At 38.2% G+C, this 27,910-nt stretch overlaps 2 protein-coding genes across 7 annotated transcripts; one reads left to right on the top strand and one right to left on the bottom strand.

Moving 5' to 3' along the window:
* Positions 1 to 648: 648 nt before the first annotated feature.
* Positions 649 to 21,722, bottom strand: PRMT7 (protein arginine methyltransferase 7). Of its 6 annotated transcripts, none has more exons than XR_014697250.1 (20): positions 21,537 to 21,671; positions 21,073 to 21,235; positions 20,287 to 20,323; positions 19,355 to 19,504; positions 17,985 to 18,093; positions 17,536 to 17,648; positions 16,117 to 16,358; positions 15,798 to 15,975; positions 14,616 to 14,743; positions 13,676 to 13,811; positions 13,028 to 13,111; positions 11,588 to 11,635; positions 10,410 to 10,499; positions 9,588 to 9,749; positions 8,406 to 8,480; positions 7,498 to 7,658; positions 6,255 to 6,351; positions 5,494 to 5,653; positions 4,306 to 4,450; positions 649 to 1,110 (listed from the first exon to the last, which is right to left on the bottom strand). XR_014697250.1 is itself a non-coding variant. In XM_084533575.1 (18 exons), exons 2-18 carry the CDS (start codon positions 21,165 to 21,167, stop codon positions 5,495 to 5,497), a joined length of 2,064 nt encoding a protein of 687 aa, XP_084389701.1. In that variant the 5' UTR covers positions 21,168 to 21,235; positions 21,537 to 21,722; the 3' UTR covers positions 5,437 to 5,494. The 6 variants fall into 6 exon arrangements, 4 of the variants coding, with proteins under 4 accessions (XP_084389701.1, XP_084389702.1, XP_084389704.1 ...); XR_014697251.1 differs by having other exon boundaries at positions 649 to 1,107; XM_084533575.1 differs by lacking the exons at positions 649 to 1,110; positions 4,306 to 4,450 and having other exon boundaries at positions 5,437 to 5,653; positions 21,537 to 21,722.
* SLC7A6OS (solute carrier family 7 member 6 opposite strand) lies at positions 21,716 to 27,304 on the top strand. Its single transcript, XM_084533600.1, has 5 exons — positions 21,716 to 21,902; positions 22,491 to 22,853; positions 24,751 to 24,954; positions 25,795 to 25,927; positions 26,460 to 27,304. Exons 1-5 carry the CDS (start codon positions 21,744 to 21,746, stop codon positions 26,579 to 26,581), a joined length of 981 nt encoding a protein of 326 aa, XP_084389726.1. The 5' UTR covers positions 21,716 to 21,743; the 3' UTR covers positions 26,582 to 27,304.
* The last annotated feature ends 606 nt before the right edge of the window (positions 27,305 to 27,910 follow it).

Genomic DNA, 27,910 nt, shown 5'->3' with positions numbered 1-27,910 from the left:
CGCCGTCCCTCGCCGCCTCGTCTGCTACAGCGGGGAGAGCCGGGGGGTGCGAGGAGAAAATGGCCGCCCCCTGCCCTCAGGCGGCAAGAGGCCAAAATGGCGGCCAGCCTGAGGAGGGGGCTCGGCCAATCAGGAGCGGGCCCGGGCCCGGGCAGGTGCTGGGGCTGAGGGGAGCGGGAGCGCGGCTGACGCGACCCCAGTTGAGGCGCCCCAGTGCGACGCCCCCCGACCCCAAACCAGCGGCCCTGGGGGGTCAGCACAGTGAAATTCCAGTGGGATCCCCAGCTAAACTTGCTCCTGGCTGCCTCTCCCATCCCCTTCCCCAGCTGGAGGCTCTGGGAGAGTCGCTTCGTTGCTAATTAGTTCCGCATGCTTTCACAGCCCTTTCTGACTAGAGACAGGGCTGATCATCAATCCTTCAGTGTAAATGACTTTGCAGTTGCCTGCGAAGTGGGTATGAGATTATGTATGTAGGCCTACAGCACAGTCACTTCAATGTTTCCTAGAAATATTACAGTTGAGAAGAAATATGACATGTTCAAGTGCTGTAACGAATGCTGTTTGTCTCTCTACCAATGCCATTCATCGCAGCAGCTTGATTTATTTGCTGATTCTCAGGGTTGTGAATAATTGGTTTCTTAGATACTCTTTAACATGAAGCAAGCAGTCGCTTTATTGGAGTACAGATATAGCAGGATCCATCAGCCTTGAGAAGCAGGAGCCCAATAAAGTGCAGTGCCCATTATTTCTTCCACTGCAAAACTGCCACTCTCCACCTCAGAGAGTGATGTACAAGGCATGAAAAAGCAGAGGTTGCAGAAAATGAGAGGAACAAGAGACAACATCCACAGCAAACACACTGCTGCTGTAGTACATTAGGCAGTTGCACTTGAGCAAAACCCTTAGGAAGGAGAAAAGGCTGCTTGTCCAGTCTCCAGGGTGCACGTCAGAGCTAACATACCCCAGGACCCACACAACTGCGAAGAATACCCTCCAGTGTAGGGCATTCCCTTCACATACATGAAGATAATCAGCTCTCATTCTTTCATTAGTGCCCTTGTCCACGGAAGAGGCATCCTTAGGGTTCTCAAATCCTAGATAAGAATCCTGCTGGGAAAAAAAAAAAAAAAAACTGGGTCAGCTTTGTGACAGCCTTTCAAAACAAAAACAAAACCCTATGGCCTTATATGTATATACTTTTTTTTTTTTTTTTAAACCATAGTTTTAATTACTGAAGTATCCAAGGATTTGCTGCCTCTGAGCCTTTATCTGCTGTATCTCGGTCAAACCTCATAAGGCTGCACTTGAAATCACACTGCACTAAGAAAACAAATGATTAAAGCAGAGCAAGGGAGTCAGGGGATTAGTTTACTCTGCATGGCCTTGAGCAAGTCATTTTTAGCTCTCGAGGCCCTAATCTTACAGCGATCTCAGGGCAGATGAAACACTTTAACGCCTCCACAAAGCACTCTTGCTTTTTCCTCATCTGAAAAATGTGGATAATTATACATACCTCTCTCTGAGAAAAAGTGTCTTAATCATTAATACACATTAAATGACTGGACACACTGAGTTTGAAAACAAGTACCAAACCAAATTAACAGTTTGCAATGTCCCCAGAGTCAATAAGGGCTCACAATCATCACTAGAAAAAATATCTAACATTAAGAAGCTATAAGTCTCTTCCCCTCCTAACAACCAGCTGTAACTACAAATAGAATACAAAAGATGAGTGCCTAAATGAATTAGTCTTGAACTGCATCCTCTATCTTGTTAAATGCAGGAAGCCTACATAGAGCAGTTTCAAAGGGACTAATGAAGGAGAAAAGCAAGCTCCTTGATCCCAGTTCTTGAACTGTCCAGCCCTTAGACAAAAGGTACCCTTTCTGCAAACACAGGAAGAAAACTTGCAGCTGCCATGACTTAAAATACCTTTTAAATAAAATGCAAGACTTGTCCGTCATCAGGACTAAGACAATCTCACTTTCATAAAGTATTATTCACTCGGTGTACTTAACATAAGACATCTCACCTGCCTTTTTATTGTAGGTGCAAGTCCATATTAGTCTTACTAGCAGTTATCACTGGTTTTGTACTAGTTTTCTATTTCAGTACATGTATGTGTATGTATCTTATAAAATCACAAGCATTTTATTTGTACAGGAAATGAGATAGCTGCATTGAAAGTCTGTGCACCTTTCCTTGTAGGAAGTAAATAGGTATGAACTGAAAATACATTAAAAAAATAAAAGTGGGTTTTCAGCACCCTCTTGTGGATTAGTGGTGTGATAACCACACAGTAACAACCACCCAAGTTTTACTAAAACTTTCATCACAATTCAATGCTACAGAAAAGTTATTTTTTGCAGCAGAAACACAATAGGGAATTTAAACGTGAATGGCAAAACTTTCTGATTGATGATCATTCTTAATACATAAATAAAACCTGTGTCTTCAGTGCAAGCATCTCTCGTGCCACAAAAAAAAAAATAATCATGCAGTTACACACTGGCTCTCATGTAATATACAAGCTATAATACTATTAGTTCAGTGGCGGCAGGGGGATTGTGTCTCCTTTAAAACATGCATCTATGCCTGCAGGCCTAGTCAGGATCAAACCTGTTGTCATTTAGGGAAAAAAAATGCCTCTGGTGGCAGCACAGAGTAAGTTTCCTTCCAAGAGTAAATAGGATGTTCTGCTTATTAAGATGCCAACAGCCAGAAGCTCTTCAACTCAGCACATCATGGCAATGCTTCTGTCGGGTCTGGGAACAAATAGAAGTCTAAATGTTGCTGCTGGGTAGATGTGTTTTTCTGATAAAATGGCTTTTTTTTTTTCTTCCTGTGTGCCTGCAGTAAAATGCCTTGTGGAAGAGGACAGATGGAAGTATTTTGTTTTGTTTTGCTTTAAAAGCACACATATGTAAAGAATGCCAGTATCCCCTATAAGAAGCTGTTTTCCACACAATTTACATATTACACTAGATTTTAAATTTTACCCTGAAGAATTTACAAAAGCCAAGGAATACTGATACATATGCTAACTCCTCCTAATTACAGGTGAACAAAGCTTCCCCTCATTCACCCAGATTCTTATCAACACAATCATCTTTTGTATGTACCAGAATTTGATGAATGATGTGACCTTTGTGAAAATGTTCCAACTGTAAGGGTTTGCTTCAACATAACAGCTTCCAGCATGTTCTAATCAAATCCCCAAAGCAGTTTCAGTGCCTGTCTGAATGCATAACTGTAACCAGAAACCATTCACAATGTTGATAGCCCTCACAGAGGATTAATAGATGCACAAGGTTTCCCAAGCACATTTATTAGACAGTTTTTCCCTCTATGTTAAAATATGCACAGTGCTCCAGCTTTCTAGCTTTGCCCCCCCCCCTCCCCTTTTGGACAGCAGCAGCGTAATTACTGCTCCAGGCATTTTGAAACTTAAGATGTTTTTCATCACATGACGATAATGTGATTCATACTAATTGCCATAGTTCAGTTCTGGAAGCAGAATTCTGCAGATATGCCACTTATGGCTCCTTATGGCTTTCACTTTCACTACACCAACCTATGAGTCTCAATAATGTCAAGTCTCTCATTATCAAGATGGTTTAAGAACACCTCTAGGTCACCATGCCTAATACCTACTGCAGTGACCACACATCTCCCACATATAATACTAATAACAAACTACAAATTCCCATCAACATGGATTTCTTCCATTTTGCACATCAGCAAATTATGTTGATTTTTTTTTTCCTTAAGTAGTATGATTCAGGCACATATGTATACAGTTATCTTTGAGAAGGCTAACATTAGACATTAAAATACTGTAACCTCAGTTGTGGTTTTACTTTTGTATTTTTAAACATATAAATTCTAATATATTGCTGTCTTTTCATTCTGTGTTCCCTTCAGAATACTGTAAGCTTCTGTTACAACCTGCATCATTTGAGAAGTAAGTGTAAAGCACCTTCAGAAGCCTTTTGTACAGCAGAACAGCAGTTCAAACTTTCTGTGTCAGGCCACAGGAGGCAGTATCTAGCTGTTTTCTGCTGCATTCTCCCCCGAGAGACTAGAAGCTACACAATACATTCAGATTTGCACAACTGTCTTTTATTGATGTTACATATAAATATGATATTAATATAAAAATGCAGAATTTTCGGAAGTATGGTAATAACTACTGGGTCTAAGATGTCTGTCAGGAAAACAGTTCTGAAAAATTTAGCAATATTTTAGATGGCTTCCAGGTCTATAAATATGATCACGCTCTTAGGAATTAAAATTCCTACTCACCAGAATTACATTTCTTGGTGACAAGGCAAAGTAGAGTAGGCTCCTGCTCCCTCATGGCTTCTTTCCACCATTCCTATCACTTGACAGAAGTTGCTGCGCAGAGGAAACGGGAGTAGCTCTGGCAAGCAGTTATCCCTGCAGCTGGCTGACATAATTTAGGACAGAGAGTACATTGATTTTCTATTTCACTTAATAGATCACACGTACAAAACAGATACAGCAATTGATTGTCCATCTAAATCAAAATTAATTGCACACACGTGGTCACACACTGCAACCTCTGCCAATATGATTTAGAATGGAACTAAGAAAACCTCAGCTGTGGAAAACATCTATTGCAGAACAACATACAACTTACCTGAACTTGCAGATATCATTCAGACCACTGAGGGAATGAGTATAAGCCAAAACTTTGATCATATACACACATTATACATATCCTACAAATGTGCAAGTTTTGAGACTATGTCTCTTTTTCTTTTGTTTCTGGTCAGACAATTACCAGTTTGTCATTTCCAAATAACCTGATTATGTACATATTCTAATCAGGTATATCTTTCCAAACTTGGGCCACTGTCTCTTCGGAAATGCAGCGTATCAGACTCTAGCAGAATGTCAGTCCAACATACTTTAATTTACCAAACATTTCAATCTAATACTGACCACAATGTACATTGCTTTTCCTTAATATGTGTACTAACACGTACTGCTACACCTATGTAGCTTGACTTGGGGTTTCTTTTTGTGCATTCTCATGATTAGTTTCCATTTTACAGCGGCAAAAGCAAGCCTAAAAAACAGGTGTGTTTAACTAATTTCTATCTAATGTCAGTGTAAAGATTAGTGTCTTCATCCACTGATATACCATGTAATAGCCAGTACATCAATTGTTTTTTATCCCCTTAACATTTAAAACCCCAAAATACCACGTAGTTTCACAATGAAACAGATGGCAATAAGTAGGTGTACAGATATAATATAAATCCTGTTGGGAATACAGGTCCTTAAAACATTTCTCTCTGCCTCCCCAGCTATATATTTTGAAAACAAGAAAGTTTTAAAAATATTTTTCAGAATAGTTTGTTTGCTTTCTGAGCACAAAACCAACCAACCAAACAAACAAAAACCCTCTGCCATACAAAGAATACTGGATCAGTTTATTATAATTTAGAAATAAAAGGAAAGTACTTTATAATAGTTTAAAATCCATTGCAATATCTCCTGTCTTTGTGTCAAAATTTATAGCATACGTGACAGCACTAGGAAGGTCTGCCAGAGTTTCTGATTCAATAACAGAACTGAAGAAATAGACAGCTTGCTTGCAGTGGGGATTCCATTCACAGTTTCCCTACAGGAAAGAGTTAAAAGCGAAAGTAGTCACAACTCTAGGATATTATTACTGGACTATTACTGGATATTATTATTATTATAATGCAATGACAGTACAAGAGTTCTTGTTCTCAGTTCAGTATAAAAAGATCAGATAAAAGTTATCACTTTCATTACCACCCATTCATTACAGGAGTGCATAACTTGCAATCTAAAATGCCACACTCTGCACTGAAGTCGTAGACAACAGACAGACTTGGTCAAAGAATATTTACATAGAGTACCAAAAATACTCCTTCCCCTCCATTTTTTTGCTTTTGTTAAACTGAGAAAGGGAAGTTGTATAAAAGGAGTTGTATGTAACTTGTATAAATGCTACTCTGACCTAGCATCCTATCTGAGTTCTGCATGTAGTTCCAAACTACAGCTCAGACTCTCTTAAGGTTCATCTCCCGCTCCCCCCAAAAGTATAAACACATAGCTCTACTAGTTCTGCCTATATACATGTAATATTCAATGAGTGTAACAAAGAGCACTATATAAACCAAGCATAACCAGCAGAGACCCATTTTTCAGCACTGTAATCCTACAGAGATAATAAAAGTAGATTGAAGGAGTACCTTTTCGTTTGAAATCTGCATCAGTCCTGTACTAACTGAGATGTCAGCAGTAAGATGATATTCCATCCACAAAACTGCTCCATGGCTTTTTCCCTTCCTGAAGAGAGGTAGGGGATCAAAACCCATCATCATAACATTATCTTTACATAATACTGTATCTTAAACACTGAACCTATTCCTCACATAGCTTGGGTGAGAGCTGTAAAAGCATGAATAACTTGTTTTTGTGTATAAAAGTTGAAGAGTAGAATAAATAAAATAGATAAATACGTACATCTGGTAAATAGGTAGCAACTTTTTAAATACTTGCAGATATGAAATTTAAAAAATAAAATGAAGAGGAACATAAGTCATAACTAATCTTAAGAAACACGGTCATTTAACAAACAGTCAAGATTACACAGTATATATTATACAGTGTATTTGGGGAGTACATCCTTCAGAGACCCCAGTTTATATTGTTTCTGCATTCTGGGGAAAACCACACATCTCATCTCACTTCAAGTCTCTGCTCCACAAGGGGCAGAGGTCATGCTAGCACATTGCCTCTTAAATACAACCAGTGCAAAGGCACAGAGACCCTGTATGCAGATGGTTCTGGATTTTGTGAAATTATTAATTTGGTTTCACAAAGAGAAACATACAACTCCAGTAGTGTTTAAGTTATGTAAGCTAGATAGACAAAAGTACCTTCTTCCTGTTTTTTAATTCTTAACTGCATTTCATTCTTGAATAGAAATAACTACAAACTGTAGTTAGATTATAGTTAAAAGTATCTCAGATGATGTAAAAAATATCAAGATTGTTAGAATTATTGTTAAAGGGAAAGATAATGGACACTTCAAAGCTGTTAAACAGAGTAACATGGAAAGGTAAGTAGAAGCTTTGTCTGCAAGAACTCAGCAACAAGGAACAAATTTCGTAATTAAAACCTTCTAGACAATAGTTTGTTTTCTATAAACTATAAATTAACCTGTTTATGTTTTAAATCATGGTAAAAGCTGACAAAATGTTATTTATGAAATAAGGGTATGTTATCTGAGAAATTACCCTTACTGTTACAGCCCATTGTGAGTAACCATAGGAAATTCATGTCAAGAGTGAATTCCACAACTTTAGGTTACATTTTTAAAAACTGTAAAGTACAATCCCGCTAGCTAACCATAACAAACACACAGTTTAAAGATGAGGTTAAAAAAAAATAAATTATGATGAGAACATTTATTGCAATGAGAAAACTCACCGTAAAAGATTTACAGAACCCTCTGTGCTGAGACAGTGTTGTGGTACAGTCTCTCTGAAGTCGAACACCAAAACTTCCAGGGGGTCAGAGAGTGATTTGCAAGGATATTCCCACAAAGGGTGCGGTTCTGCTTCCTTAGATTCTCTAAAATCCAGAGAACTCTGAAGGAAAAAAAAAAAGTAAAAAATCTGAAAACAACTCAAAGGCAACTAGTCCTTGTTTTCAAGTTAACTTTGTATCCCGAACCCAAAATATTTAAACAATACAGTTCCAAGAGAACAGGACTGTACTTCTTAAGCACAAGGGAAAAAATATACTACATATATGAATTAATTGCTAGGACTACAGTTCTCAGTAGTCAGACACAAACGTGCACTTTGAAGATACAATGCATTTAAGCTTCTCTTCTCCCTTGAGATAACTCTACTCTAGAACTACCTGTACTCCTCCACAAAGACTAGAAAGGCAATCTAAATGGCTACCTCAAATATGGAGATAAAAATCTTGCCATCATACCTGTTTCTTGGACACCAAAGAGCCTTTTTTTCCTCAAAAGTACCCGCAAGGGCAAGTAAGTCCTGCAGGATTCATTTACAAACAACTCCCACCTGATTTTATTTCAAGCACAGAATAAAATTTCGAGAACAGGATTTTTCTTTTTGGATAATGGAAGTATTTTCAAAGCAAACTGAAAACTGAACAGCTTGACAAATGACAAGGAACACACAACCTCAAGACCCCTTTTGCAAGAACTAGAGAGCCACAGTATTTATGAGAAACTGAAACAATGTTATTCTGTCTAACATTCAAGGTTTTAAACAGTCACTAGATACATTTTTCCTTAAGCCAAGGTCAGTTTTGTTCTCTTTTGGTAAGACTTGTGCTGAAATTATTTTCAGTCTTCTTACTTTAATCATATCATCCATAGTTCGGACATCAAAACCTTCACAGATGCCACAAGGACTCCGGATTCTCCATAAGTCCTAAAAAGGAAAATGGGATATACTTCAGCTCTGTTACTGGAAATAGCTTTATCTGTGAACTCAACTGTTAGTAAACTGCATATGCCTACTTAAAAACATTGATTGATTTGTCCTTAAACACCTGCTTCCTATTACATGACGATTCAGATTTACATTATTTTCTCATTTCATATTCTCCACACATTTGCAGAAAACCGTGAAAGGCATGTAAATGTACGCAGTGTGGGTGATTAGTCCCCCAGGAAAAAAGAACATACATGTTCTCAGATGCACAAATTAAAGGTGAAAGTGAGGCAACAAGGCTAAAGTGTATTAGAACAAGGAAACTACTAAGAGAAACAAGGCTCAGACACAAAACTAGGCAGTTGATGAAATCAGAAGGAAGAAAAGAGAGATAAAAGAGCTGGCATCTTGAAAAGATAAACTGAAGATTATATTTATGTGAATATACCATGTTTTGTTTCACAGATATATTTTAGTGAGTTTCAGACTAAAGAGTTCCCTCACTTATGCTACTGGACAGAATCTTTGCATATTAAGTACTTTTGTAATTTCCATTGTCACTGTAAGCAAACTCTTAATAATCTTTACTGACCATCTTAGGGCCCTTAATAAAAAAAAGTGTACCTTTGTAAAACTTCTGAAAGATTACTTTTCAAAGTAGTATGACCCCTATTATGCCCAAGTTTAGAACTGTGTGCAGTCTCCAGTCATTCAAAGAAAATGAACATGCAATTATGAATCCTGCTTACACTCTTACACTAAAAAAAATCATTTTAAAAATTGTTATTTTACAGAACGTAACATTTTATGAATAACCACAGTTCTGACATGCTTCAGTGATAACCTAAAGAACTACTTTAAAATGTTCAGTCTTTTCAATGAAAATGGCAAAAAAAATTCAAGGTAATTTTCTGATAAGGGATTGTTGATTTGGCAAAACTCATTTTTTCAAGATGTTCCTTATTCTTTCCTCAGGTGGTAAGTGCAAAGCATATCAAAGTGAACAGTATGAAGATAAGATAAACTTGGCATTAAAAACTCCTGAAAGAGTACTCAGTTTTAAGTTAATTCATATTAATATCAAGTGGTTCTAAACAACCTCACCTGAAACTCCACGATCATCATGTGCAAAGAGGCAGACTGAGGCAGGATGGTGACGTTGCTGGCAAGATGCTTGGACACAGCTGTCCTAGCATACCAGAAATACAGGTTATGCCACGGCAACAAACTTGTAGTGAAAAACGGCTCTCCAACAAGAACGGAAATCTTGGCAAACAAAGGAAGAGATAAAAATCGTTATCATAAAGAACAACAGCTCCAACAACAACACAGGCTGTTTATAACTTCACTAGATGACAATGCTATACAGCAAGCACAGAAACGTAGATAAAAGCTTCTCCATACAGATTTAATTACTGCTTACACTGCATAACATCTTTTTAGGGTTCTAGTCAGTGAATTCTAAAATGAAATTTCATGCAACAAAGTCCAATAAAAAAAAAGTTGCAGTTTTCAGTTGGAAAGCTTTGGAAGAAGAGTCAGAGAGCTCTGAAAATTTTCATTTAAGGATGCTGGTACATCCTGATTGCAATCTATTGATTGGCTTCAGGAAGAACTACAGACTAGCAACACATACACAGTTAAACTGGTTTAACTGCTGTTAAAACTGCTGTAGATTATGCAAGAAAGCAAAGTCATATCCTTCGGAAAACAAAGCAAAAAAATGAAAAAGAAAACCAACCCAAAGCCTTTAGATTAAGCTTTACTTAGTTTCAGTAAGACAAAGTCTCAATTGTCAGCTCACTACACTTTGTATGAACTGTGGTTCATTGTGGTTACAGTAGCACACAAGGAAAATTAAAGTCATTTTCACTCTCCCTCCCCTGCCAGGCCACTGAAATTCAGTACAGGACAACTATTACATACCTTTTTATCTTCCAAATGAGATGACGTCAGTGACTCAGGACGTGCTTCTAGTATTTTAATTTTATCTTCAAGATGATTTGCTTTAAAAAACTAAAATAAAAGTAATATTCTGTCTTTATCAAAATCTACATTTGAAATTCAAACCTGTATCAAAATAATTTAACAAAGAAAAAAATAAACAAGAAAGAAAGAAATACCTACAAGAAAATTTAAGAAAATGCCTTCCTTAACTCAGCCCTGAGGATGATACAAGCCTGTTCCTGAAGGGTGCACGTCGTTAGTGCTAAAATGTCACACCAAGTGAGCTGAAGTACGTGACTCTCCTATTCCTTCAATTAAGTGCATAAAAAGCAGATGTTGCAACATTTGCCTCACCTTCACTCAGAAGCATATAGGAAGGACAGTCAAGAAAGAGAAATATTATTGGAACTATGAATACACTGTATGATTGGCTTGCGATTGAAACCAGATTTGCATCCTAAATTGCCTACATTTTTATAATCTTTAAGACTATATAGTGCCATCTGAAACAGACACAGATGACCAGGCACTTCAAGAAACTGCTTCTAATCACTTCTTAGATATTAGCTGCCTCTTCTGAATAGTCTGCACTTTGCAAGAGGTGCTCTACCTGAACTCTACCTGAAGGAGCAGCTGAAAAATCACCTGCAGTTTGGACTCACCGTCTACTTTCTCTTAAAAGCAGTACAGACTGGACTGGTACAAACTACATGATGCCCTCACAATCCACTAAACTTCAGAAACAAACAGCTTGGTTTTTATCAGCAACACGATGAGAGCAGCAGAGCAGAAGCTCAGGCAGGTATCTGCAAGGAGAGACCAAACACTTGCAGCTTTAACTCCCTCTGCTCGGGTCGACATACCCAGTGACCTATTCGGCTTGCTACAGCTGTGAGATCGGACATCTCTCAGATGGGATACATGTATATTCCTCCAGTATTTGCACACAGCTCTGTACAACTTATTAAAAAACATGAACAACACCTCCCCCCCAGTATCCTTCTGCCTCCCACTGTTGTGTCAAACTGTATGATCAAATGCATTCACTTATCTTATTTAACTCCCAAGCAATTATGTAAGGACAATCCAAATCATCAGCTTTGGCATTAGAAATGCCAAGAGCTCATTTACCACTTCAAGACAAAATTGAAACTCACTTTCTCCATGACAGAACGGGACACAGCAGAGTTTTCTACTGTAAATACCTAAAGAAAATACATAACAGTTAAAAGATTACATAGTAAACAGCAAGGGAAATATTTTGATGCCCTAATGAACTACATGCCCATTCTACAGCCCATTGTCATGTGCTTCTTAAACAGTAACAAAATATACTCAATAGCTACAGGCTAAATAATGTGTTTTCACAGCTGCACAAGAAAAAAAACAACACACACAATAGACCGCAACTATTTATTTTCCATTTTTAAGATGCACATATCATTGTTTGCTCTAGGCCCGTATTACCCCTGCATAAATACAAGGATATTGCTAAAAAAGAAAGTCTTACAGCAAAATCCTCAAACCCAGGCTGCCGTCAGCTAGATGTTCAAATTTTTCTGACAGCAATTTGGAGATTTAGGCTCATCCTGATGGGAGCTTTAGGAAGAACTGTTTTCCGCCTAGAAGTATGTGAATAAGGAGTGCATCACCCTGACTTCAGCTCAGCAGAGAAAGAAAACAGGTCACTTACAACTGACCCCATCACCAGTGTAACAAATCAACCCCCATCAGGTTCTTACCAGTTGTAAGTGTGGTTTAACATGATCTGATCACGCTAGCTGGAGAGAGCTCTGATGTGCACTGCAGCACACCAGCCTTTTGAAGCTAGTATATCTATCCTTTATTCTATTTGATCTTTTAAAGCTCCTTTACCCACACTGTATTTTACAGTGTCAGTTCTACTGGTACCTTTCAGCTGAGAGAAGCTTTCCCAAAGCTAAGTATTTCAGAGGTTATCCAGAGTATATCCATTCATCTGCTCTTTCAAACGCAGAATAGATTTTTACTTCAAACTGTGTATCAGACATTAGATATTCCTGGATATTCAGTCCAATTGGTTTTTCAGATTTTAGTCTGAAGGCCCCTTGCAAGCCCACATCACGTAAGGTATGTATGTAAGGGAGCGAGCCAGGCAATGCTCAGTTTTACATCTACACAGATTCGGTATTCTTAAAGCCTCTTATCTTGCTGTTACAGCCCTTTCACTTCAGAGTAGGTAATAAATGTAATTATAGAATGGTGAACAGAAAAGAAAAAAAACTGCCAGACATTTTGGTCAGTAGAAACAGTATTTTTGAAAGCACCAAGATATAAGAAGGTAAACAGCAATCAACGAGAAATGAAAAACAGCACTTTCATTCAAGGCTATGCACTGGTAAACATCAAAATTGGTTACTGTTATCTTGCTAGACTTCAGCTTGAACAGAGACAAATTTAGCCTGCGTTTCAACCCAATTGGAGCCTCCTTCCTATTTTGCACTGAAGAGGCTCTGGAAATAATTAAATAACAGGCCATAGTATGACAGAACCCAAAACACCAAGCTAAAATGAAAAGATCAGGAAAAATAAAAAATAAACAGGAGGAAGTAATATACCTGCTTTGCTCCAAGATAGTGAGCCAGCACAGGCAGCAGACTGCCATCACTGATACAAAGGCAAACACTATCTGTTCTCAGAACCTACAGGAAAATAAATTGCCATTGTTATTCCTATTCCAGATGAAAGAGTTCGAGTTCTAGACATTTTGAAGGCATTTTTCCCCACTTCACACAGTTCCATAGCAAATAAGGACACAATGATTAATACAACCACTTCAACTAGAACAGATTACTCTAAGTTCATATAACCCCTTGCTTTAGGTCCGAAAAAGTCTGCACAAGCACATAATGGGTGTTTAGAAGAACGTATGTTCTGATTTTCACACGTGATCATAAAAAGCCTGACTTCATCCAACCACCAATGCTGCTTTTCACAAGTAGACAGAGCTGCTACAAATTCCTATCCAAAAATGGCTGCTTAATATTAAAACAAAAAACAAATAAACAAAACAAACAAACAAAAAAAAACACCAAAAGGTCATACCATGACAAAATCCAACTTACATTTGCTGATGTAAATAAAATATACTTTATGAGCAAACTCCTTAGCAAGGGAGAAAGAGATTCCAAAAATAATCACCGCAAACAAAACAATACACACATCTGTCACAGAAGCCAGAAAACCTACAGATAACATCCACTCACATTCATCAAAGACTTGATGTACTGGTGTGTTCTGTTCTGATCATTTAATTCTCCAAATCGTGGTCTATTCCAAAGAAGGTGAGCCTGACATCTACAAATCGGACTCTCAACGCAAATATCTGCTTTGTCTTCTCCTCTGGAAGTACGTGTGGGGGAAGCAGAAATTAAATTTAAGATTAACTACAGCATCAGAGATTTGTTTTCCCAAACAGGTAAATTCATGCATTTTAACTAGGATGTACATTAATGCATATAGACTCCACTGGTACTTGTTCAAATTTACTAGCTCCCCAGTGATACTTTTTTAGACTTTGCATTTCAAAATAAAAGGAGGCAAAAAGGCCAATTTTTGCCTTTACAGAAAAAAAAATAAAATCCCACTGGACTGTCTCTGGTGGTTAGGTATTTTAGGCTTTGAACTTTTAGGAAAAAAGTTGCTCATTTGGACTCCTAATTGGACCTTTTTTTTAAAAAAACAAAAAATAATAAAAAAATCTTGCCTACTACTGTCATCACAACCAGCTAATTAAGCTCCTTAATCCTTATGCCTTTTCCTCAAGTTAAAAGACGATGCTGACTGGGAATATAGGAAATGAAGAGAGACAAAATGGCAATTACTTCACTCTCTTACCTACATTCCAGCTCAGCTAAGTTATGTTTCAGGAGTTCAAGGAACCAACCACAAGTAGTTTTTGTTTCTCTGCTACATACCACCACCAGGAATAAAGCTGCAGTCCAAAGCTCAATTGTGTTTCTATGAATCATTTTTTATTTTTTTCCACCTGTTCACTTAAGCAAGTTTTAGTTCATTTAGATTTTTAGTAATTTTTGTAGTCTCTCGTTTTTTGTCTTCCTCTTCCACAAAACAGCACATATCTAAGAGCAAATAGTGCAGCTTGGAATAAGGTGCCACCCTTTTTTTTAACCTACATATTGTTACCTGGCTTTCTGCAGCTTATACCACACAGAGTACTCATCACGACAGGCAGTCAGGTACACCTTCTCACCCTGGAGAACTGGCTCCTCGTTTGGCAGAAAATACACACACTGCATCCAATGATCTCTCCACTGAAAAGGAGTTGAGAGACAAAACATTAGGGATTAACTCATAAATAGTACATGAGAAGCAAACAAATGACAGGAAATCAATCAGTAAGAATGGGCTTGACTTCAAAGCACTGATACATGACTAGTTGAAAGAACCATGTTTATGTTAGCAGGGCTGACTAAGGCCTAATACTGGGTATTGAAGGCACTTGATACAGATTTCTTACAACAGAGTAAGCCAGATACCACAAGCTTGCTGAGTGACTAAGTTTGTGTTTTATGAAATGAAAAACAAATTAAAAAAATAATTTATTAATGCTGGTTTGCCTCTACAGTTCACTTACATTAGAAACCCATATTGAATTAAAGATAGTGACCAGTGTCTGCAGCTTCACATATCAAATGAGCTCAGTTAGTGTCGTTTTGATATGACATCACCACTGTTTTGTGTTTCAAAAAGTTGTTTTCTGCACTGCAAGTGTTTTAAGCTGAAGTTTGATAGTCTTGAATTTTATTCTCAAACACAGTAAGTGCAAGTGTAGTTTCTGTTTGACTAAGTTTATCCTCCATGTCAATACAAAAACACAGGAGTCTGATTTAATAGTGATCTCCCATTCCTCTAAATATCCAGTATCAACTCATCATTTTTCCACACCAGCCTTCTTCATTATGGAAATATAAATACATTACAATAAAGCTAACACATATTTGGAAATTTTATACAATAACTACATGGAAGCACAACACAAACTAACATTTTGACTAGGGATGGAGACTATCTAATGAAAAATATGTGGAAGTCTTTGTTTTATTTCTTGGAAGTAACAGAAAGAAATCAAGAATTGTACATTTAGAAGATAGCTTCAGTTTTTAAGTTCTACATTAAAGCAAACCTAAAATGGGTGAATAATAAAGTCAGCATTTCTGTGTTTTGTTTATCATTTTCCAATATGTAAAATAGTAGCAAAGTTCCTATACAGTTTACAAGACAGCTGCTTAAATCACCCAGTATGACCTTTACTTAAAATAATTACTGCAAGTCATTTGCTGAAAGTATCTGAAGGCTCAGCATTACCTGGAAAGCAGAAGTGGATTTTACCCAGTATGGAGCCATTGTGCAATTTATCGTCCCAGAGGGGTCCATGTCAATATCCCACCAAGAAAGGACAATTTGTGCCTTGCCAGATTTTACAGGCTCCAGCTGCACTCTGTAGTAGGTCGAAGCACTCCTTACAGGCTTACTGAAATCCACACTGCAGAGAAGTATCAAAATTGTAAAAAGAAATACTCAGCACTCTTCATAAATTCTCACCTGCTTCCTAAGCCAAATGCACAATTTATATCAAAAGCACAACAGGAAAATTTTGCTTTGAACAGAACAATGCCTAGCTTACCTGAACATTGTCACCACATCACTAAGGATACTGAAGTCACTTGAAGGCATCTGGTTCAGTTGGATATCACAAACAGAAGGAACACCTGGACAGTTCTCCATTTCTGAAGGGGAAACGACAATTTTTTCACCATCCTCTGCTTCAACACGAACAGGAAACAGTTTGTTCCAGGACCACATTCTTTTGGATTCCACTAACTGGACATACACTGTTGCCCTGTGAGGCACTGCCTCACATCCTTCCTGAGTGTTCAAAACAAAGGGTAGAAGCATTCAATAAAGTGACTTCTTAACATGCACGAGAATTAAATCAGCTGAAACATGAAACAATTTAAAGAAAAAGTAGTTGGACTGGAAACTCTGAAATCTTAAACTCCAAATATTTCAGAGACATTTCTCTTTACCTCTCTGTGAAATTTTATACTTTCTATCCTGTCAGATGTCTTTCAGAAGGCCAGATCACTTTGTTACATTACTGACACAATAGAACAGTTTATTTGCTGAGTTAAACTAGCATCGCAGTTCTCATACTGAGATGAGGAATCTATTTGGAGCTTCTCCAGGCACGTAACTATTAAGCTATCAACATTAACACAGAATTTGTGTTTGCAATGAGTAAACCAGAAAAATAATGGCTTAAATATTTATTTAACGACAACTTTTTGACCTTGATTAAAGGGCAGAAAACATAACAGTTTTCTAGTTGTTCTAGAAAAAACAATGTGACCTATGAACTAACTGAATTCCAAGAACAATGCTTTTGCAAAACATGCTAATTACAATTTAAATATGGGAAGCTGTACAGAGTTATGGAGTGACATTGTCTTTATATGTAAAACACATGAAATGAAGCCTAGTAAGCTAAATTGTCATCTACCTTTTAACTAAAGGGAAAAATTTAAAAGGATAGAGGAGAAAGCCATAAAATTATACCCACGGATTACATGTCAAACAAAAAAACATTGGCTGTTAATTTAAATACACTGTTTAAACTATCTCCACGGGCAAAAAAAACACACTTACAAGGAAAATGAATGCCTAGGATGTGAAGCCCATCAAATTTAGGAGGAGAAAAAAAATGTTTTTGAAAACATCTTGGAACCTATTTGCCATTGGAACCAACTCCTAAGGAAAGCTCCAAATTAGAACTGGATACCTTTCTGAAAGACATTTGCTAAGCAGCAAGTTATTAGTTTTAATATAAAATTAGGCATAATTTCACAGATGGCAATTTATGATACATAGCCCAACAGCTTTATTCTAGGAATGAAGGTAGTGCATTATTATCTGAATAAGAAATTAGCACAGCTGCTGCATTATTTACAAACGCTACAGAAGCCTAAATCAAATATAACCTCCATCCCACTCCAAAAAAGACAAGAGTTTCCCTAGGAATAAATAACAAACTGTATTTTCTTACCTGTACAAGGTATTTGTGCGCATGCTCGTATGTTGGTAACGCACCTTCTCCTATCAGCTCTGTGTCAAATAATTCTGTTACCAGGATATTCGCACGACACTGCATATCTCCATCTAAAAGACATAATTTAATATTGTAACACTAACACCATATAAGCCTTTCAAGATGTTATGCTGAAAAGACAAGTCATTCAAAAATTTATTCCTGCCAGAGAACCTGCTGAAGAATGCAAAGTAATTCCCTGTAGAAGTTTACTAAGAAATTCAAATGACTACTTAAATATTACTAAAAACGCTTCCTTTCGAAGTAACCTTTCAATGTTACTTTCTAGTGAAAAAAGAATTTCCTTTTTATAAATTAAAAGCATTCAGAAAATAAGAAAAAGTCATATTCCTTCACAGTTTTGAGGTAGTTGCCAATGATTTTTAACCTAGCCTTGTATTTCTCACCTGGCCCAACTGTAACTTCAGTGGAGTGCTTGTTGATTACCTTGATCTTGTCACGAAAACCATTTTTCTCCACTATCTTCACAGCTGCATTAGCCATGGGCTTGAAAACCTGTAAATAGCAAGAGTATAACAAACCGGTACGCTAACATAAGCTTTCAAAAATACAACACAAAATGCAGCATGTTTAGCCCTGCAAAAATTCAACTGTATATTTTCCTGTGGTTGAAGTTCATTACCATGAAACAAGACAGCAAGTCTCATTTGAAAAGTTCATAGATTTCCAGTGTCACCGTTACCAACCCAGTTATCAGCTGTCTCCAAAAGCTACACCAATTTAGCTTTTGAAAACCAAAAAAAAAAAAAACTTATGATTTTTTAACACTTACATTAAACAAACTCATTATTTTTAAAAATAAAGATGCATATGCATTATAAAAGGCTCTGTCTCAATAATAATAATAAAAGAAAAAAAAGCAACCAGCACTCAAATAGTCACTGGAACATTCCAAAAATGTGCTCTTACTGACATTGAAGAGAAGTTCTCTTTCCTTCAGAGTGAAGAGAATAATAAAGAAAGGAGATAGCTTGCAAATAACATAATGATGAAGAGTGTGTTGGAAGGGCTTAATAACCACATTGTTTTTAAACTAAAAGATTTTAAATATTCTACCCAGCCACACAGTTTGACTACTTAGGATAAGAAATTCGTGACCACCTTGGAACCTAGCCCAAGTTCCAAAGCAGGAATAATATATTGCTATTAGAACTTATGCACCAATAGCTCTAAAGACTGTGACCTAGGGACAAGCGAATGCTCTCTGTTTCTTCATATACATTAAAAAAAAAAAGAGAACTTAAACTGGTCAAAATGTTCCTGTTGTTATCCTTAACATAAGTAAGAGCATCGTAGTCCATAACAGCCATATCTAATCACAGAAATGGTATAATCAGTTTATAAGACAGTTATTTTATTAAGATGTCATCCACATTTTAGTGGCCTTAGAAGCCACCTACGAGAGTTGAAACTTATGAAGATCAGCAATATAGTTTGAAAATACTCAAAATTTTCAAAAACATTAATCAGCGTTGAGGCTTGTTAAGTAGAAAAGTCAGAACACCATAAAATTTGACTTAGATGATATCTACATTTACAAAAGCTGTCCCAAAAATGAAAAATGTTTTATGCCTTTTCAACTACATTCTTGTAAGATTTACCTTTTTCACACACATAAAAAGGCATCAAATTTGCACTTCAGAAAGCAAAGTACAGAAAAGCAAATGCACCCATGACTGATCATGAAGACAAAACAACTGTAGTTAGAGGTTATAAGCATGGATGCAAGCACATGTAGCCAGTAACAAATGCTTACCTCAATTGCATAGCAGAAATCTGCACCTGCTGAAGCTGCCATCATAGACAGGAGTCCTGTGCCAGTCCCTATGTCGAGAACAATTGCTTTTTCACCTCTTTCTTTTACTCGGCTCACTGCAGCACGAATACCTTGGTAATATTTCATGTTCTGTGGAAATAAAATTAAAAAAAAGGGGGGGGGGGGGGTGTCAGCAACCTCTCAGCTTCATATTTTTGTGCAGAAATTTTGACTTCTCAGACTATATGAGTTTACAGTCAGAAAAAGGCCTACAGACATTCTTTATGCTATACAGTCATACCATCATACCAAAGACATTGTCAGCACAGGCAAGCATTTTTGGAGGGAGAAGTTCATTTACAGCAAATCAATCTTATCATACCATTCTCCTCATCACCAATCAGTCATATATTTACATTGCATGCATAGTTTACAAATACAATACATCATTTTTGAAGGCAATAATAATAATACCCAAATAAGATGCTACTGGTTTTGTTTTTGATTTTTTTTTTTCTCCTGAAGAATGACTAAAATACTCATATAGGGCCTACACCAGGGCAAGAGCTGAAGTATCTTGGATTTAGATTCCTTTCTACATCTACTGGAAGACATTTGTACATGAGAAACAACATATCTAAATAGCAGCTTTTGGTTATGTGCCATTAAGAGGGGTTACAAACACAGCAGTGTAAAACAGCTACTGAGTTTACACAGCTACTGAGTGTAAATATCATATTCTGCAGTAAAGAGCAGTGTACTAGAGTCAGACGTAAGAAGGCACCTCCTGATCCAGCAGCAGGTCTTGAAGAGTACAAATCTGAACACTTCATCTTTCAAAGAAACCTGTACAGTCATGCAGTGACAGCTTCTCAAGAAAAGAAAAATGAGTACTTTCTCACCGTTCAATAGTTTCTTGCTTCTATACTTACTCTGTCTTTATCATGAAGCATGTCTGCATAGCGTGATCTACAATAAATAAAATTGCAATCAAAATACTACATAGTGCAAAACACTACAGAACTGCACATATAACCTCCTTGGTTTTCACCTACTAATGCAAATAGACTCAGGGCCCATGAGCATGTAGATAACCATGACACACACTTCAAGGACTCAAGTGATTTCTCAGATCTAAGGAATGAAGTCTGTTCACTGGTCTGGTCATCAGCGTATGAGTGAACTAATTAACTGCTGTTATGGCTCTTCAGCATTGGATCCAGTACATAGATCAGACAGCTGTGAAATAACAGCTGGGACATATGCAAGTTCATACAAAGACAAACAAAGCAATGAAAGGCTGTCTAATAATGGTCTGTCATTTGTTACCAAGATCCTCTCACTAAAGCTAGCATTTGTTGTAACTTAGGACACAAAGCAATGTAATTCTCAAGCTAAATTAATAACCACTTGAGCCAGGAACAGGTGATCATTAATTATTTGTTGTGTTATGTATTTTAAATAAATTTAGCCAACACACTTTGCCACAATTGGGTGAGTATTGGTATAAAAATCAGAACCTCAGAAAGTGTTTTTAAAAAATTGAAACTATTTGGAGAATACTTTACAAAATTCTACATCTATAATTCTGCGCCATAAAACCCTGGGCACTGTAACATTTAGACTGTTGTACAGTCTGCTCATCTCATGCCCCTGGAATTTCTGCAGAGATAAAAAACTGACAGCAAAGCAAGTGGTTCAGTTATTTGCCAGCATACCTTGCAATTTCCTGATGGTAGTCGTAGTTCTCATCCTCTTCTAACCACTCCATGGCACCAGTGGTCGGGTTAGCTCTTCCACAAAAGGTCTTCATGATCAATCTCTATTTACATATCATGCAGTTTTGCTGAACTGGCTTCAATATAACACTCAAAATAGCGTCTGTAAACAAGGAAACAAACAAACCCAGTGAAAACAGACATTACTTTCACTCTGGGAGCAAACACACACCTTTCCTCATACACCCGCCTCTGCCAGCAAGCTGATCGCTGCTTCGAGGCATATAAACGCTTTTCAAGCTCCAACTTAGACTCAGCACAGAAAAATATACGATCAAACGGCGTTGTCTGAAAGCAAAACGCCTCCCCACGCGGCGACGTACCTCATGCCGGGGGAACCCCACAGCCTGAGGGCGGGCCCACAGGCTGACAGCAAACCGCTCCGGCGAGAAAGCAGCACTTACCCACCTCAGAAATGAGCTGCGGGGGGAAACGACGACCCTCCTCTCCCTTCTCCCCGTCCCCAGCCAGCCTCGGTCTCGCCTCCCCTCAAAGCACCGAGCAGCCACCAAAGCTCCCCCTCAGGCCGCCCCTTCCCGCCGTGCCCCGCGCGGCGCCATGGAGCCCGCGGCCAGCGGCCGCCCTCTTCCCGGCCTGCCCCGCGCGGCGCCATGGAGGCGGCCGCTGTGCTGCGCGTCCAGAGGAAGCGCGGCGGCCCCGAGCCGGCCGAGGCGCTGCTGCTCGCCTGCAAGCGGCCCCGCACCGAGCCCGGCGGGGCCCCCGAGGTGGAGAGGAGCCTCTTCAAGCTGGTGGCCACCGTCTCCTCTAAGGTAGAGGCGCGGTTGATGCGAGGGGCTCTGGCGGGCTCCCTGAGCGGGGCTGCTGTGAGGAGCTGTGGGAGGGCTGGGGCTGGGGCTGGGGCTGGGGGCTGTCAGCTCGCTGTGCCGGGGCTCAGCTACGCAGCATGAGGTACCCCCGGCTTTTTGCTGGTTTTTTTTTTTTTTTCTTTTTTTCTTTTTTTTTTTTTTCCTTGGAGCTGTTTTTCACAGGCGAGGGTGTAAAGGGTGTTGTGGTTTAAAGTTAGGACCGTCACAGTCTTTTCGAGGCACGTGTTTTCATTTGGGGAGTTCTTCTATACCATAAAGTATATGTATCCTTAAATAATATAAGAACAGTCTTACAGTTTGCAAATATTTTTTGTACCTTCTTCCTGTATCTGGAGAACAGGCTGGCAGTTCCATTACTTGAAGCAGTAGGAGTGACTTGGATGTTGTTATGAACATTAGCACTGCAGCCCTCAAATAGGATGTGCCAGCAATAGCTGCTGCTTGCCTCTAGTGAGGGGCATGAGGGGTGTGCCTTACTGTGTTGACCGTGTCACTGCATCTATTCCTTCTCCTTCTTGTTCCTCTACCCAGAATGAGCCAGTTCAGAAGTACGTTCAAGAAGTGCTCACTCGAGACAAAGCAGCGCAAAGCCTGCGGCCCTCCTTAGGAAGCACTCAGCGGATCGCTCAGGAGCTCCGTTCTTCCAAGGAAGCGAAGAGGAAGGAAAATCGGTACCGTGTAATAGCCAGCCATCGGCCCAACGCACCCGCTGCAGATGGCAAGGCATCGACTGACGGTGACAGACCAGGCTCTGAAACTACAGAAGATGCTTCACAAAAGGAAACGAGTGCTGTTGATGAGAGTTCAGACTGTGGTGGGAAATTCCAGCTATTTGATATTGTACAAGAAGACGAGGTGATAGAAGACCCCAGTGCAACTGCAGCAAACCCACAGGTCAGCAGATAGACTTAAGTGTACTTGGAGTACTTGTGTGTTGCTGTTGACTGGTACACGTGGGCAAACTGACAGTTGTGGAAGTTTTTTTTAATAGTAAGTATTCCAGTGTTTAACAGGAGCTTTAACTAGGTATTTGTAAGTTGGAATAGTTAATACATTGTATGAGAAACAAGTTCTATGAGGACCCTAAAGTGCAGTAATGTTGTTGAAAAAGCCATATGGAGTTGGCCTCTACAGGAAAGGCTCGTACTATTGTTTTTCTGCACTCTGTTCAGATGCATTAATGCTCATATTCATCTGTTAGGTGGATTAATGTGTGTGTGTGGTTTTTTTTTTTTTATTAACTTCTGTACTTGCTAGAAAAGAAAAAAAAAAAAAAACAAAAAACAAAAACACAACAACCACCTAATTCAATGTCTTCTTATCCACCCAGATGCCTAGGAATGTCACTTATAGGCAAGATTTACCAAAGGAAAAAATAGCTTTGAATGTCCCCTTCTTGTAATTCCAATATGCTTTTTTTTCTTTAGTATATGTTGTTTCTAGCAGTATTCCAGGTGTTTGATAGGCTACTTAGCCCCTGTTTTCATCAGTTAAATATGTCTTTGGTTAGAGGAATATCTAGTTCAGTATCTACAATGACTTCAAGTATGCAGAAGCTGTGCCTTCTATGTAAGGTTTCCATGCGTACAGAATATTAAGAAGATTTTGTATTTAAAAGACTCTTCTCCATACAGAAAAGGAGATAAAAGGGCTGTGTATGCATTCTTTAGTAGTTGTTTCACTGTATGTAAGTGAAGGATGGTTGCTTGACGTATGCAGCCTGTCACAGCTCTGAGGAAAACACAAATGTTTTGTTTTAAAGCAGAAAATATTTTGGTAAGCCAGTGCAGAACCAGCTATCATCCTTTAGCATTTCTTGTAGATCATTTTAGAGCTTTGCCATCAAATGCTTTTTATAAAGCCAGAGTAAGTAGTTCAAATAGACACCTGAGATTTGTTAGTTGAACTGTTACCTATCACTCTGCTGTTCAGAAAACCACAGATAAAATTGAGTAGCATCAGAGCTTTGTTCTTACTCTGTTAGAGCTAGCAGTAAGTGTTGAAAGGAAGAAGAAAAGCTTTCTCTTTGATTCTGTAAGTATTTGGAAGTGAATGAAAGGCCGGTCTGTAGCTCCTCCTCAGAAATACTCAAGTAGTTTGGGGGATACCACTGGTGTGGCAAAAAATATTCTGAAAAAGTTCTAGCAGAGAAAAAATGGCAGCAAAAATCAGCCTGTAGACTTTTAAACGCAGGTTGCTAAAACAAAGATATTGCAAGTGATTTGTTAGGAAGGAGAAGGCATGAATAAATTTCTTCTGTTTTAATGAGGAGATAAAGGAAATAAAAGGCCTCTCTGAAGGGCCTGTCAGTCTTTTCCTCTTGATTTGTCACATCTTCATTATTTCTCCTATAGACTTGCATTGTGTCAGTGCTGCTGTATGCACACCTTTCCTGCAGTGTTGCAAGCATAATGCTTTACAAAGCACAGGTTATCTTAAGGCATGGCTTTTCAACCCATACATCTTCAGAAGCAGATTAACAGTTGTACAGGATTATTCATATTCCTTCAGCAGCTTCTGATAAACTTTTCCCCATTTTTCCTATTAACTGAAATGAGGCATAGCTACACAGTACTACAGTAATTGGAAATTTCTTTGGGGTCTTTCTGTTTTAAATTGCTAATGTTCCAAATATCAGTGTTCCAATGGGGAAATGTTTCAGTGTAAGATTTCAGAATGTCATCCTTAGCTAGCTGTTGGCTACTGTAACAAACACAAAAGAAAAAATATAATAAAAAAAAGATTTTGTGTTTGGCTTCAGGAGAAATCTGCTTTTTTTTTTTCCCAACAGAAAAGCGGTGATCCAGATGTGATTCTCTGCAATGCAGTAGAGATGATCCGTGAGCGTTTACATGTTTCTGAAGATGATAAAAAAGTGGAACACCGTGAGAAAGAAGATGAGTACGTTTATGACATCTACTGCATGGAAACATCAGTTCCTGTCTGGATCCATAATATCCTCTCTGTACAGCCTTATAAAGAAGAATATGAACTGGTAAGGGCGTGAAAAATAGACCCTTGTTAAGTAGAAAGGTTGTGAATAAATGTACTTAAGAGTCCTACGACAAAAAGTTGCTGTGCCAACAAAGATAGTTGGAGATGCTATGCTTATGCTCAGTGACTTCTGTAGTAGGGTTTCTGGAATTGCCACTTCTGTGCTCATTCATGTTACTGTTGACAAGCAAATTATAATATGACAATGAAAACTGAAGGGATGAAGTTCAGGTACTAAGAAGAATTCAGCAGGCTTCAAAGTGACAAATGCTGACATGGTAACATAAACTTAAGTAATTCACATCTCATTTGTAAGTAGGAGGCAGTAATTGGTATGTAGTTGGAGATACATTTGGGTGGGAAAAGGAGCAAGGGAGAAAGTTTTCAATTTTTGAGGACCTGGCTTTATAATCTTAATACAAACTATTTTCTTGTGATAAAGAAATGTCCTTCAGTGACAGGAGTTAATTAGTTAAATATAAGCTTTATTTTTTCAATTCATGGATACTGTAATCAGACTTGCATATCAGAAACCTGCAGCTGCTTTTTCTTGACCTATTAAAGAACTGTTGAAGTGAGTACGAATAATTTAATGTCTAAGTTTAGCATTTAAATGCTTGAAAAGAACACTGAAATGCATGACTTAACTGACTTTTCACCTAAAGCAAATCGCCATTGCAACACATTTTTCTACAGTGTGCTTTGTGCAACTGTTGAATAATTGCTTGCAATAGATAAGTATCTCCTGGCTCTTTATAATTGTTGTAGAGGTAGATGAAAAACAGCTCACTTCAAAGTAGCTGTATTAATAATGAATGTTGTGTTCTGTGTTGATATGCAGGTAGATGATGATAATGTTCCAGGGGAAATATATGAAGACGAAGATGATGAAAACGATGAAAATAACTGGCGTAATGATTATCCTGATGAAGATGAATTCTTAGCAGAGGAAGATGATGATGATGGAGAAAAAGGTATGCCTCTCTTAAATATTATTTGGATGCATGCTGAAGGAAGACGGTAGGGGGAGCTGAGGCGAACAGTTAAATTGTTCCATTGTGTTTTGCAGAGCTAACATGTAAGATAGTACCTGGCTTTAAAATATACAAATCTTACTTTTCTGGATGCACAGGATTTAAGATCAGAGGTTTTGGAAACTTTTTTTTTTTTTTTATATAAACAGAGATTTATCTTTCTTCAAACTACAATGGATCTTGGTGTTTTTGCAGTCAGAATTAAGAAGTCCATTTCAGGCTGCTGCAATTGCAAGGGGTTGCTTATTTTGAGAAGGAACAGATGACTTGGTTCCACATGCTTGTGAAACGGTCTTCGCTTTCTTAACTCCCCATTGCAGCACACAAGTAGAATTCAAATCTCACCTAATACAGAAGTTGTTCAAACTTTGTATTAATGTGTATCACTCAAGAAGTTCCAGTAGCCTGATAAACCTAATTATTGAACTGAAACCAAGAAATAACATGAATGTGTTGATGCACTTTTCCTTAGAGTCTGAAGACAGTTCCAGTGATGATGACCAATGTTACAGACGAAGAACATGGAGCAAATACCGTCAGGAAGTCCTACAGGAATTTGGATATGATGAGATCCAGGATGTGGATTCAGACTAATAGCGTTTTTTTGAAGATGAAATGTACAGAACTGTTGCAGTAGGACTGAAAATCCAGACAGCTGCTGATGGCTATTCATAAACATTTTGAAGGGAAAAAAACAACACCTGTGAAAGCACTTTCTGCTAGAAGTTGTGCTTATTGGGACAGTAGGAAACCAGTCTTTTTGTAGATGAGCTAAATTTTTGTGTGGCTGGCTTTAAGATAACATCTTGAAACAACTGGTGACTGGCATGATTCACCCTGCCTAGGTATGACTATTAGATTCTAAAAGCTTTTTTTTTTTTTTTTTTTAACATATCTGAGCTGTCACTAATGTTCAGTCAGCATCAGCTGGTAGATATTAAATAAGTGGGTATAAATTGGGACACTTGATAATACAAACTTTCTTTCCAAGCAGAAGATACTACGTGATTTAAAAGAGATTGTTCCACCAATGCTGCGATGCTGGGGTTGTGACAGGAAGGAAGCCTTCCTGTCATGCCTAATCATACGGATATGAACAGATCTGCCACGAGGGCACATAGGAGTGCCAGAAAAGGCACTCTCTCCTAATGCTTTCTGCTGTACTTGTTCCTACGTTTCAAGAAACTGTATTTACTTGAGCATGCAAAATGCCTTTGAGTGACTATTTTATTGCTGGATCTCTCCAAAACCCAGTAACTAGGGTGGGTAGAAAAATACATGTGCATTTGGATTGTACAATAAAGAATCTTTGACTAAGTTTTCTTCGCTCATTTAAAGATCAGGGAAGTTGGTTCAGCTGAAGCAATATTAGCATTTGAACAGGTTGATCCTTCTTTAACTTTGCACAGGTCTTATTTTGTGTAACCTGGTTTTTGACTGCTGATACTGACCGATGTTGTAATGTTACCTAGCAGAATCAACACCTCTCAAGCTTTTGGTTTTTACCTTTGTCAGAGAAACAGACTGCAGATTTTTTTTTAGTCTGGATAGCTGAATTTTTATGTTGACTTCTTAATGTACCTGCTCCAGTCCGTAATAAATCTGAGACTATTTCTCACCTTAATCATACATCTACTTTAATTAGATGATTGACAAAACCTCTATCTTACTCCATTTTCGTTACTTCTAGCAAGAAGTTCTAGGAATTGTTTGCCCTTTTTTTCAGCATTACATTGTTTTAGTGCCTTTGCAAAGGGAAAGCCTCCAACCATCTTCAGAGGCAAGTGATCACTGCCTGGCTTCTGAATTTTAATACACAGAACAAGCAAAAGCTAAGCCACAGCAACCACCAAAGCCTACCGAAACCGTACTGAGCTCCATGTTCTATTGTGTAACAATTATTGAAAATGCAGGTATTGTCAT

Source organism: Aythya ferina (assembly GCF_964211825.1).
Source record: "Aythya ferina genome assembly, chromosome: 12".
NCBI classification, from domain to species: Eukaryota; Metazoa; Chordata; class Aves; order Anseriformes; family Anatidae; genus Aythya; species Aythya ferina.
The sequence above is the reverse complement of the archived record's forward strand: the minus strand, read 5'-3'. Positions and strand labels throughout refer to the sequence as shown.

Bases quoted from the DNA above. Each gene is read 5' to 3' on its own strand.
- PRMT7 (XM_084533575.1), bottom strand. From the start codon at position 21,167: ATGAAGACCTTTTGTGGAAGAGCTAACCCGACCACTGGTGCCATGGAG. The intron at 17,649-17,984 runs GTGAGAAATACA...TATGTCTTTTAG, and splicing joins TGAAGTTACAGTTGGGCCAG to ATGGAGATATGCAGTGTCGT. The intron at 8,481-9,587 runs GTGAGGTTGTTT...TTTCCTTTTTAG, and splicing joins TGATGATCGTGGAGTTTCAG to GACTTATGGAGAATCCGGAG.
- SLC7A6OS (XM_084533600.1), top strand. From the start codon at position 21,744: ATGGAGGCGGCCGCTGTGCTGCGCGTCCAGAGGAAGCGCGGCGGCCCC. The intron at 21,903-22,490 runs GTAGAGGCGCGG...TCCTCTACCCAG, and splicing joins TGGCCACCGTCTCCTCTAAG to AATGAGCCAGTTCAGAAGTA. The intron at 25,928-26,459 runs GTATGCCTCTCT...ACTTTTCCTTAG, and splicing joins TGATGATGATGGAGAAAAAG to AGTCTGAAGACAGTTCCAGT.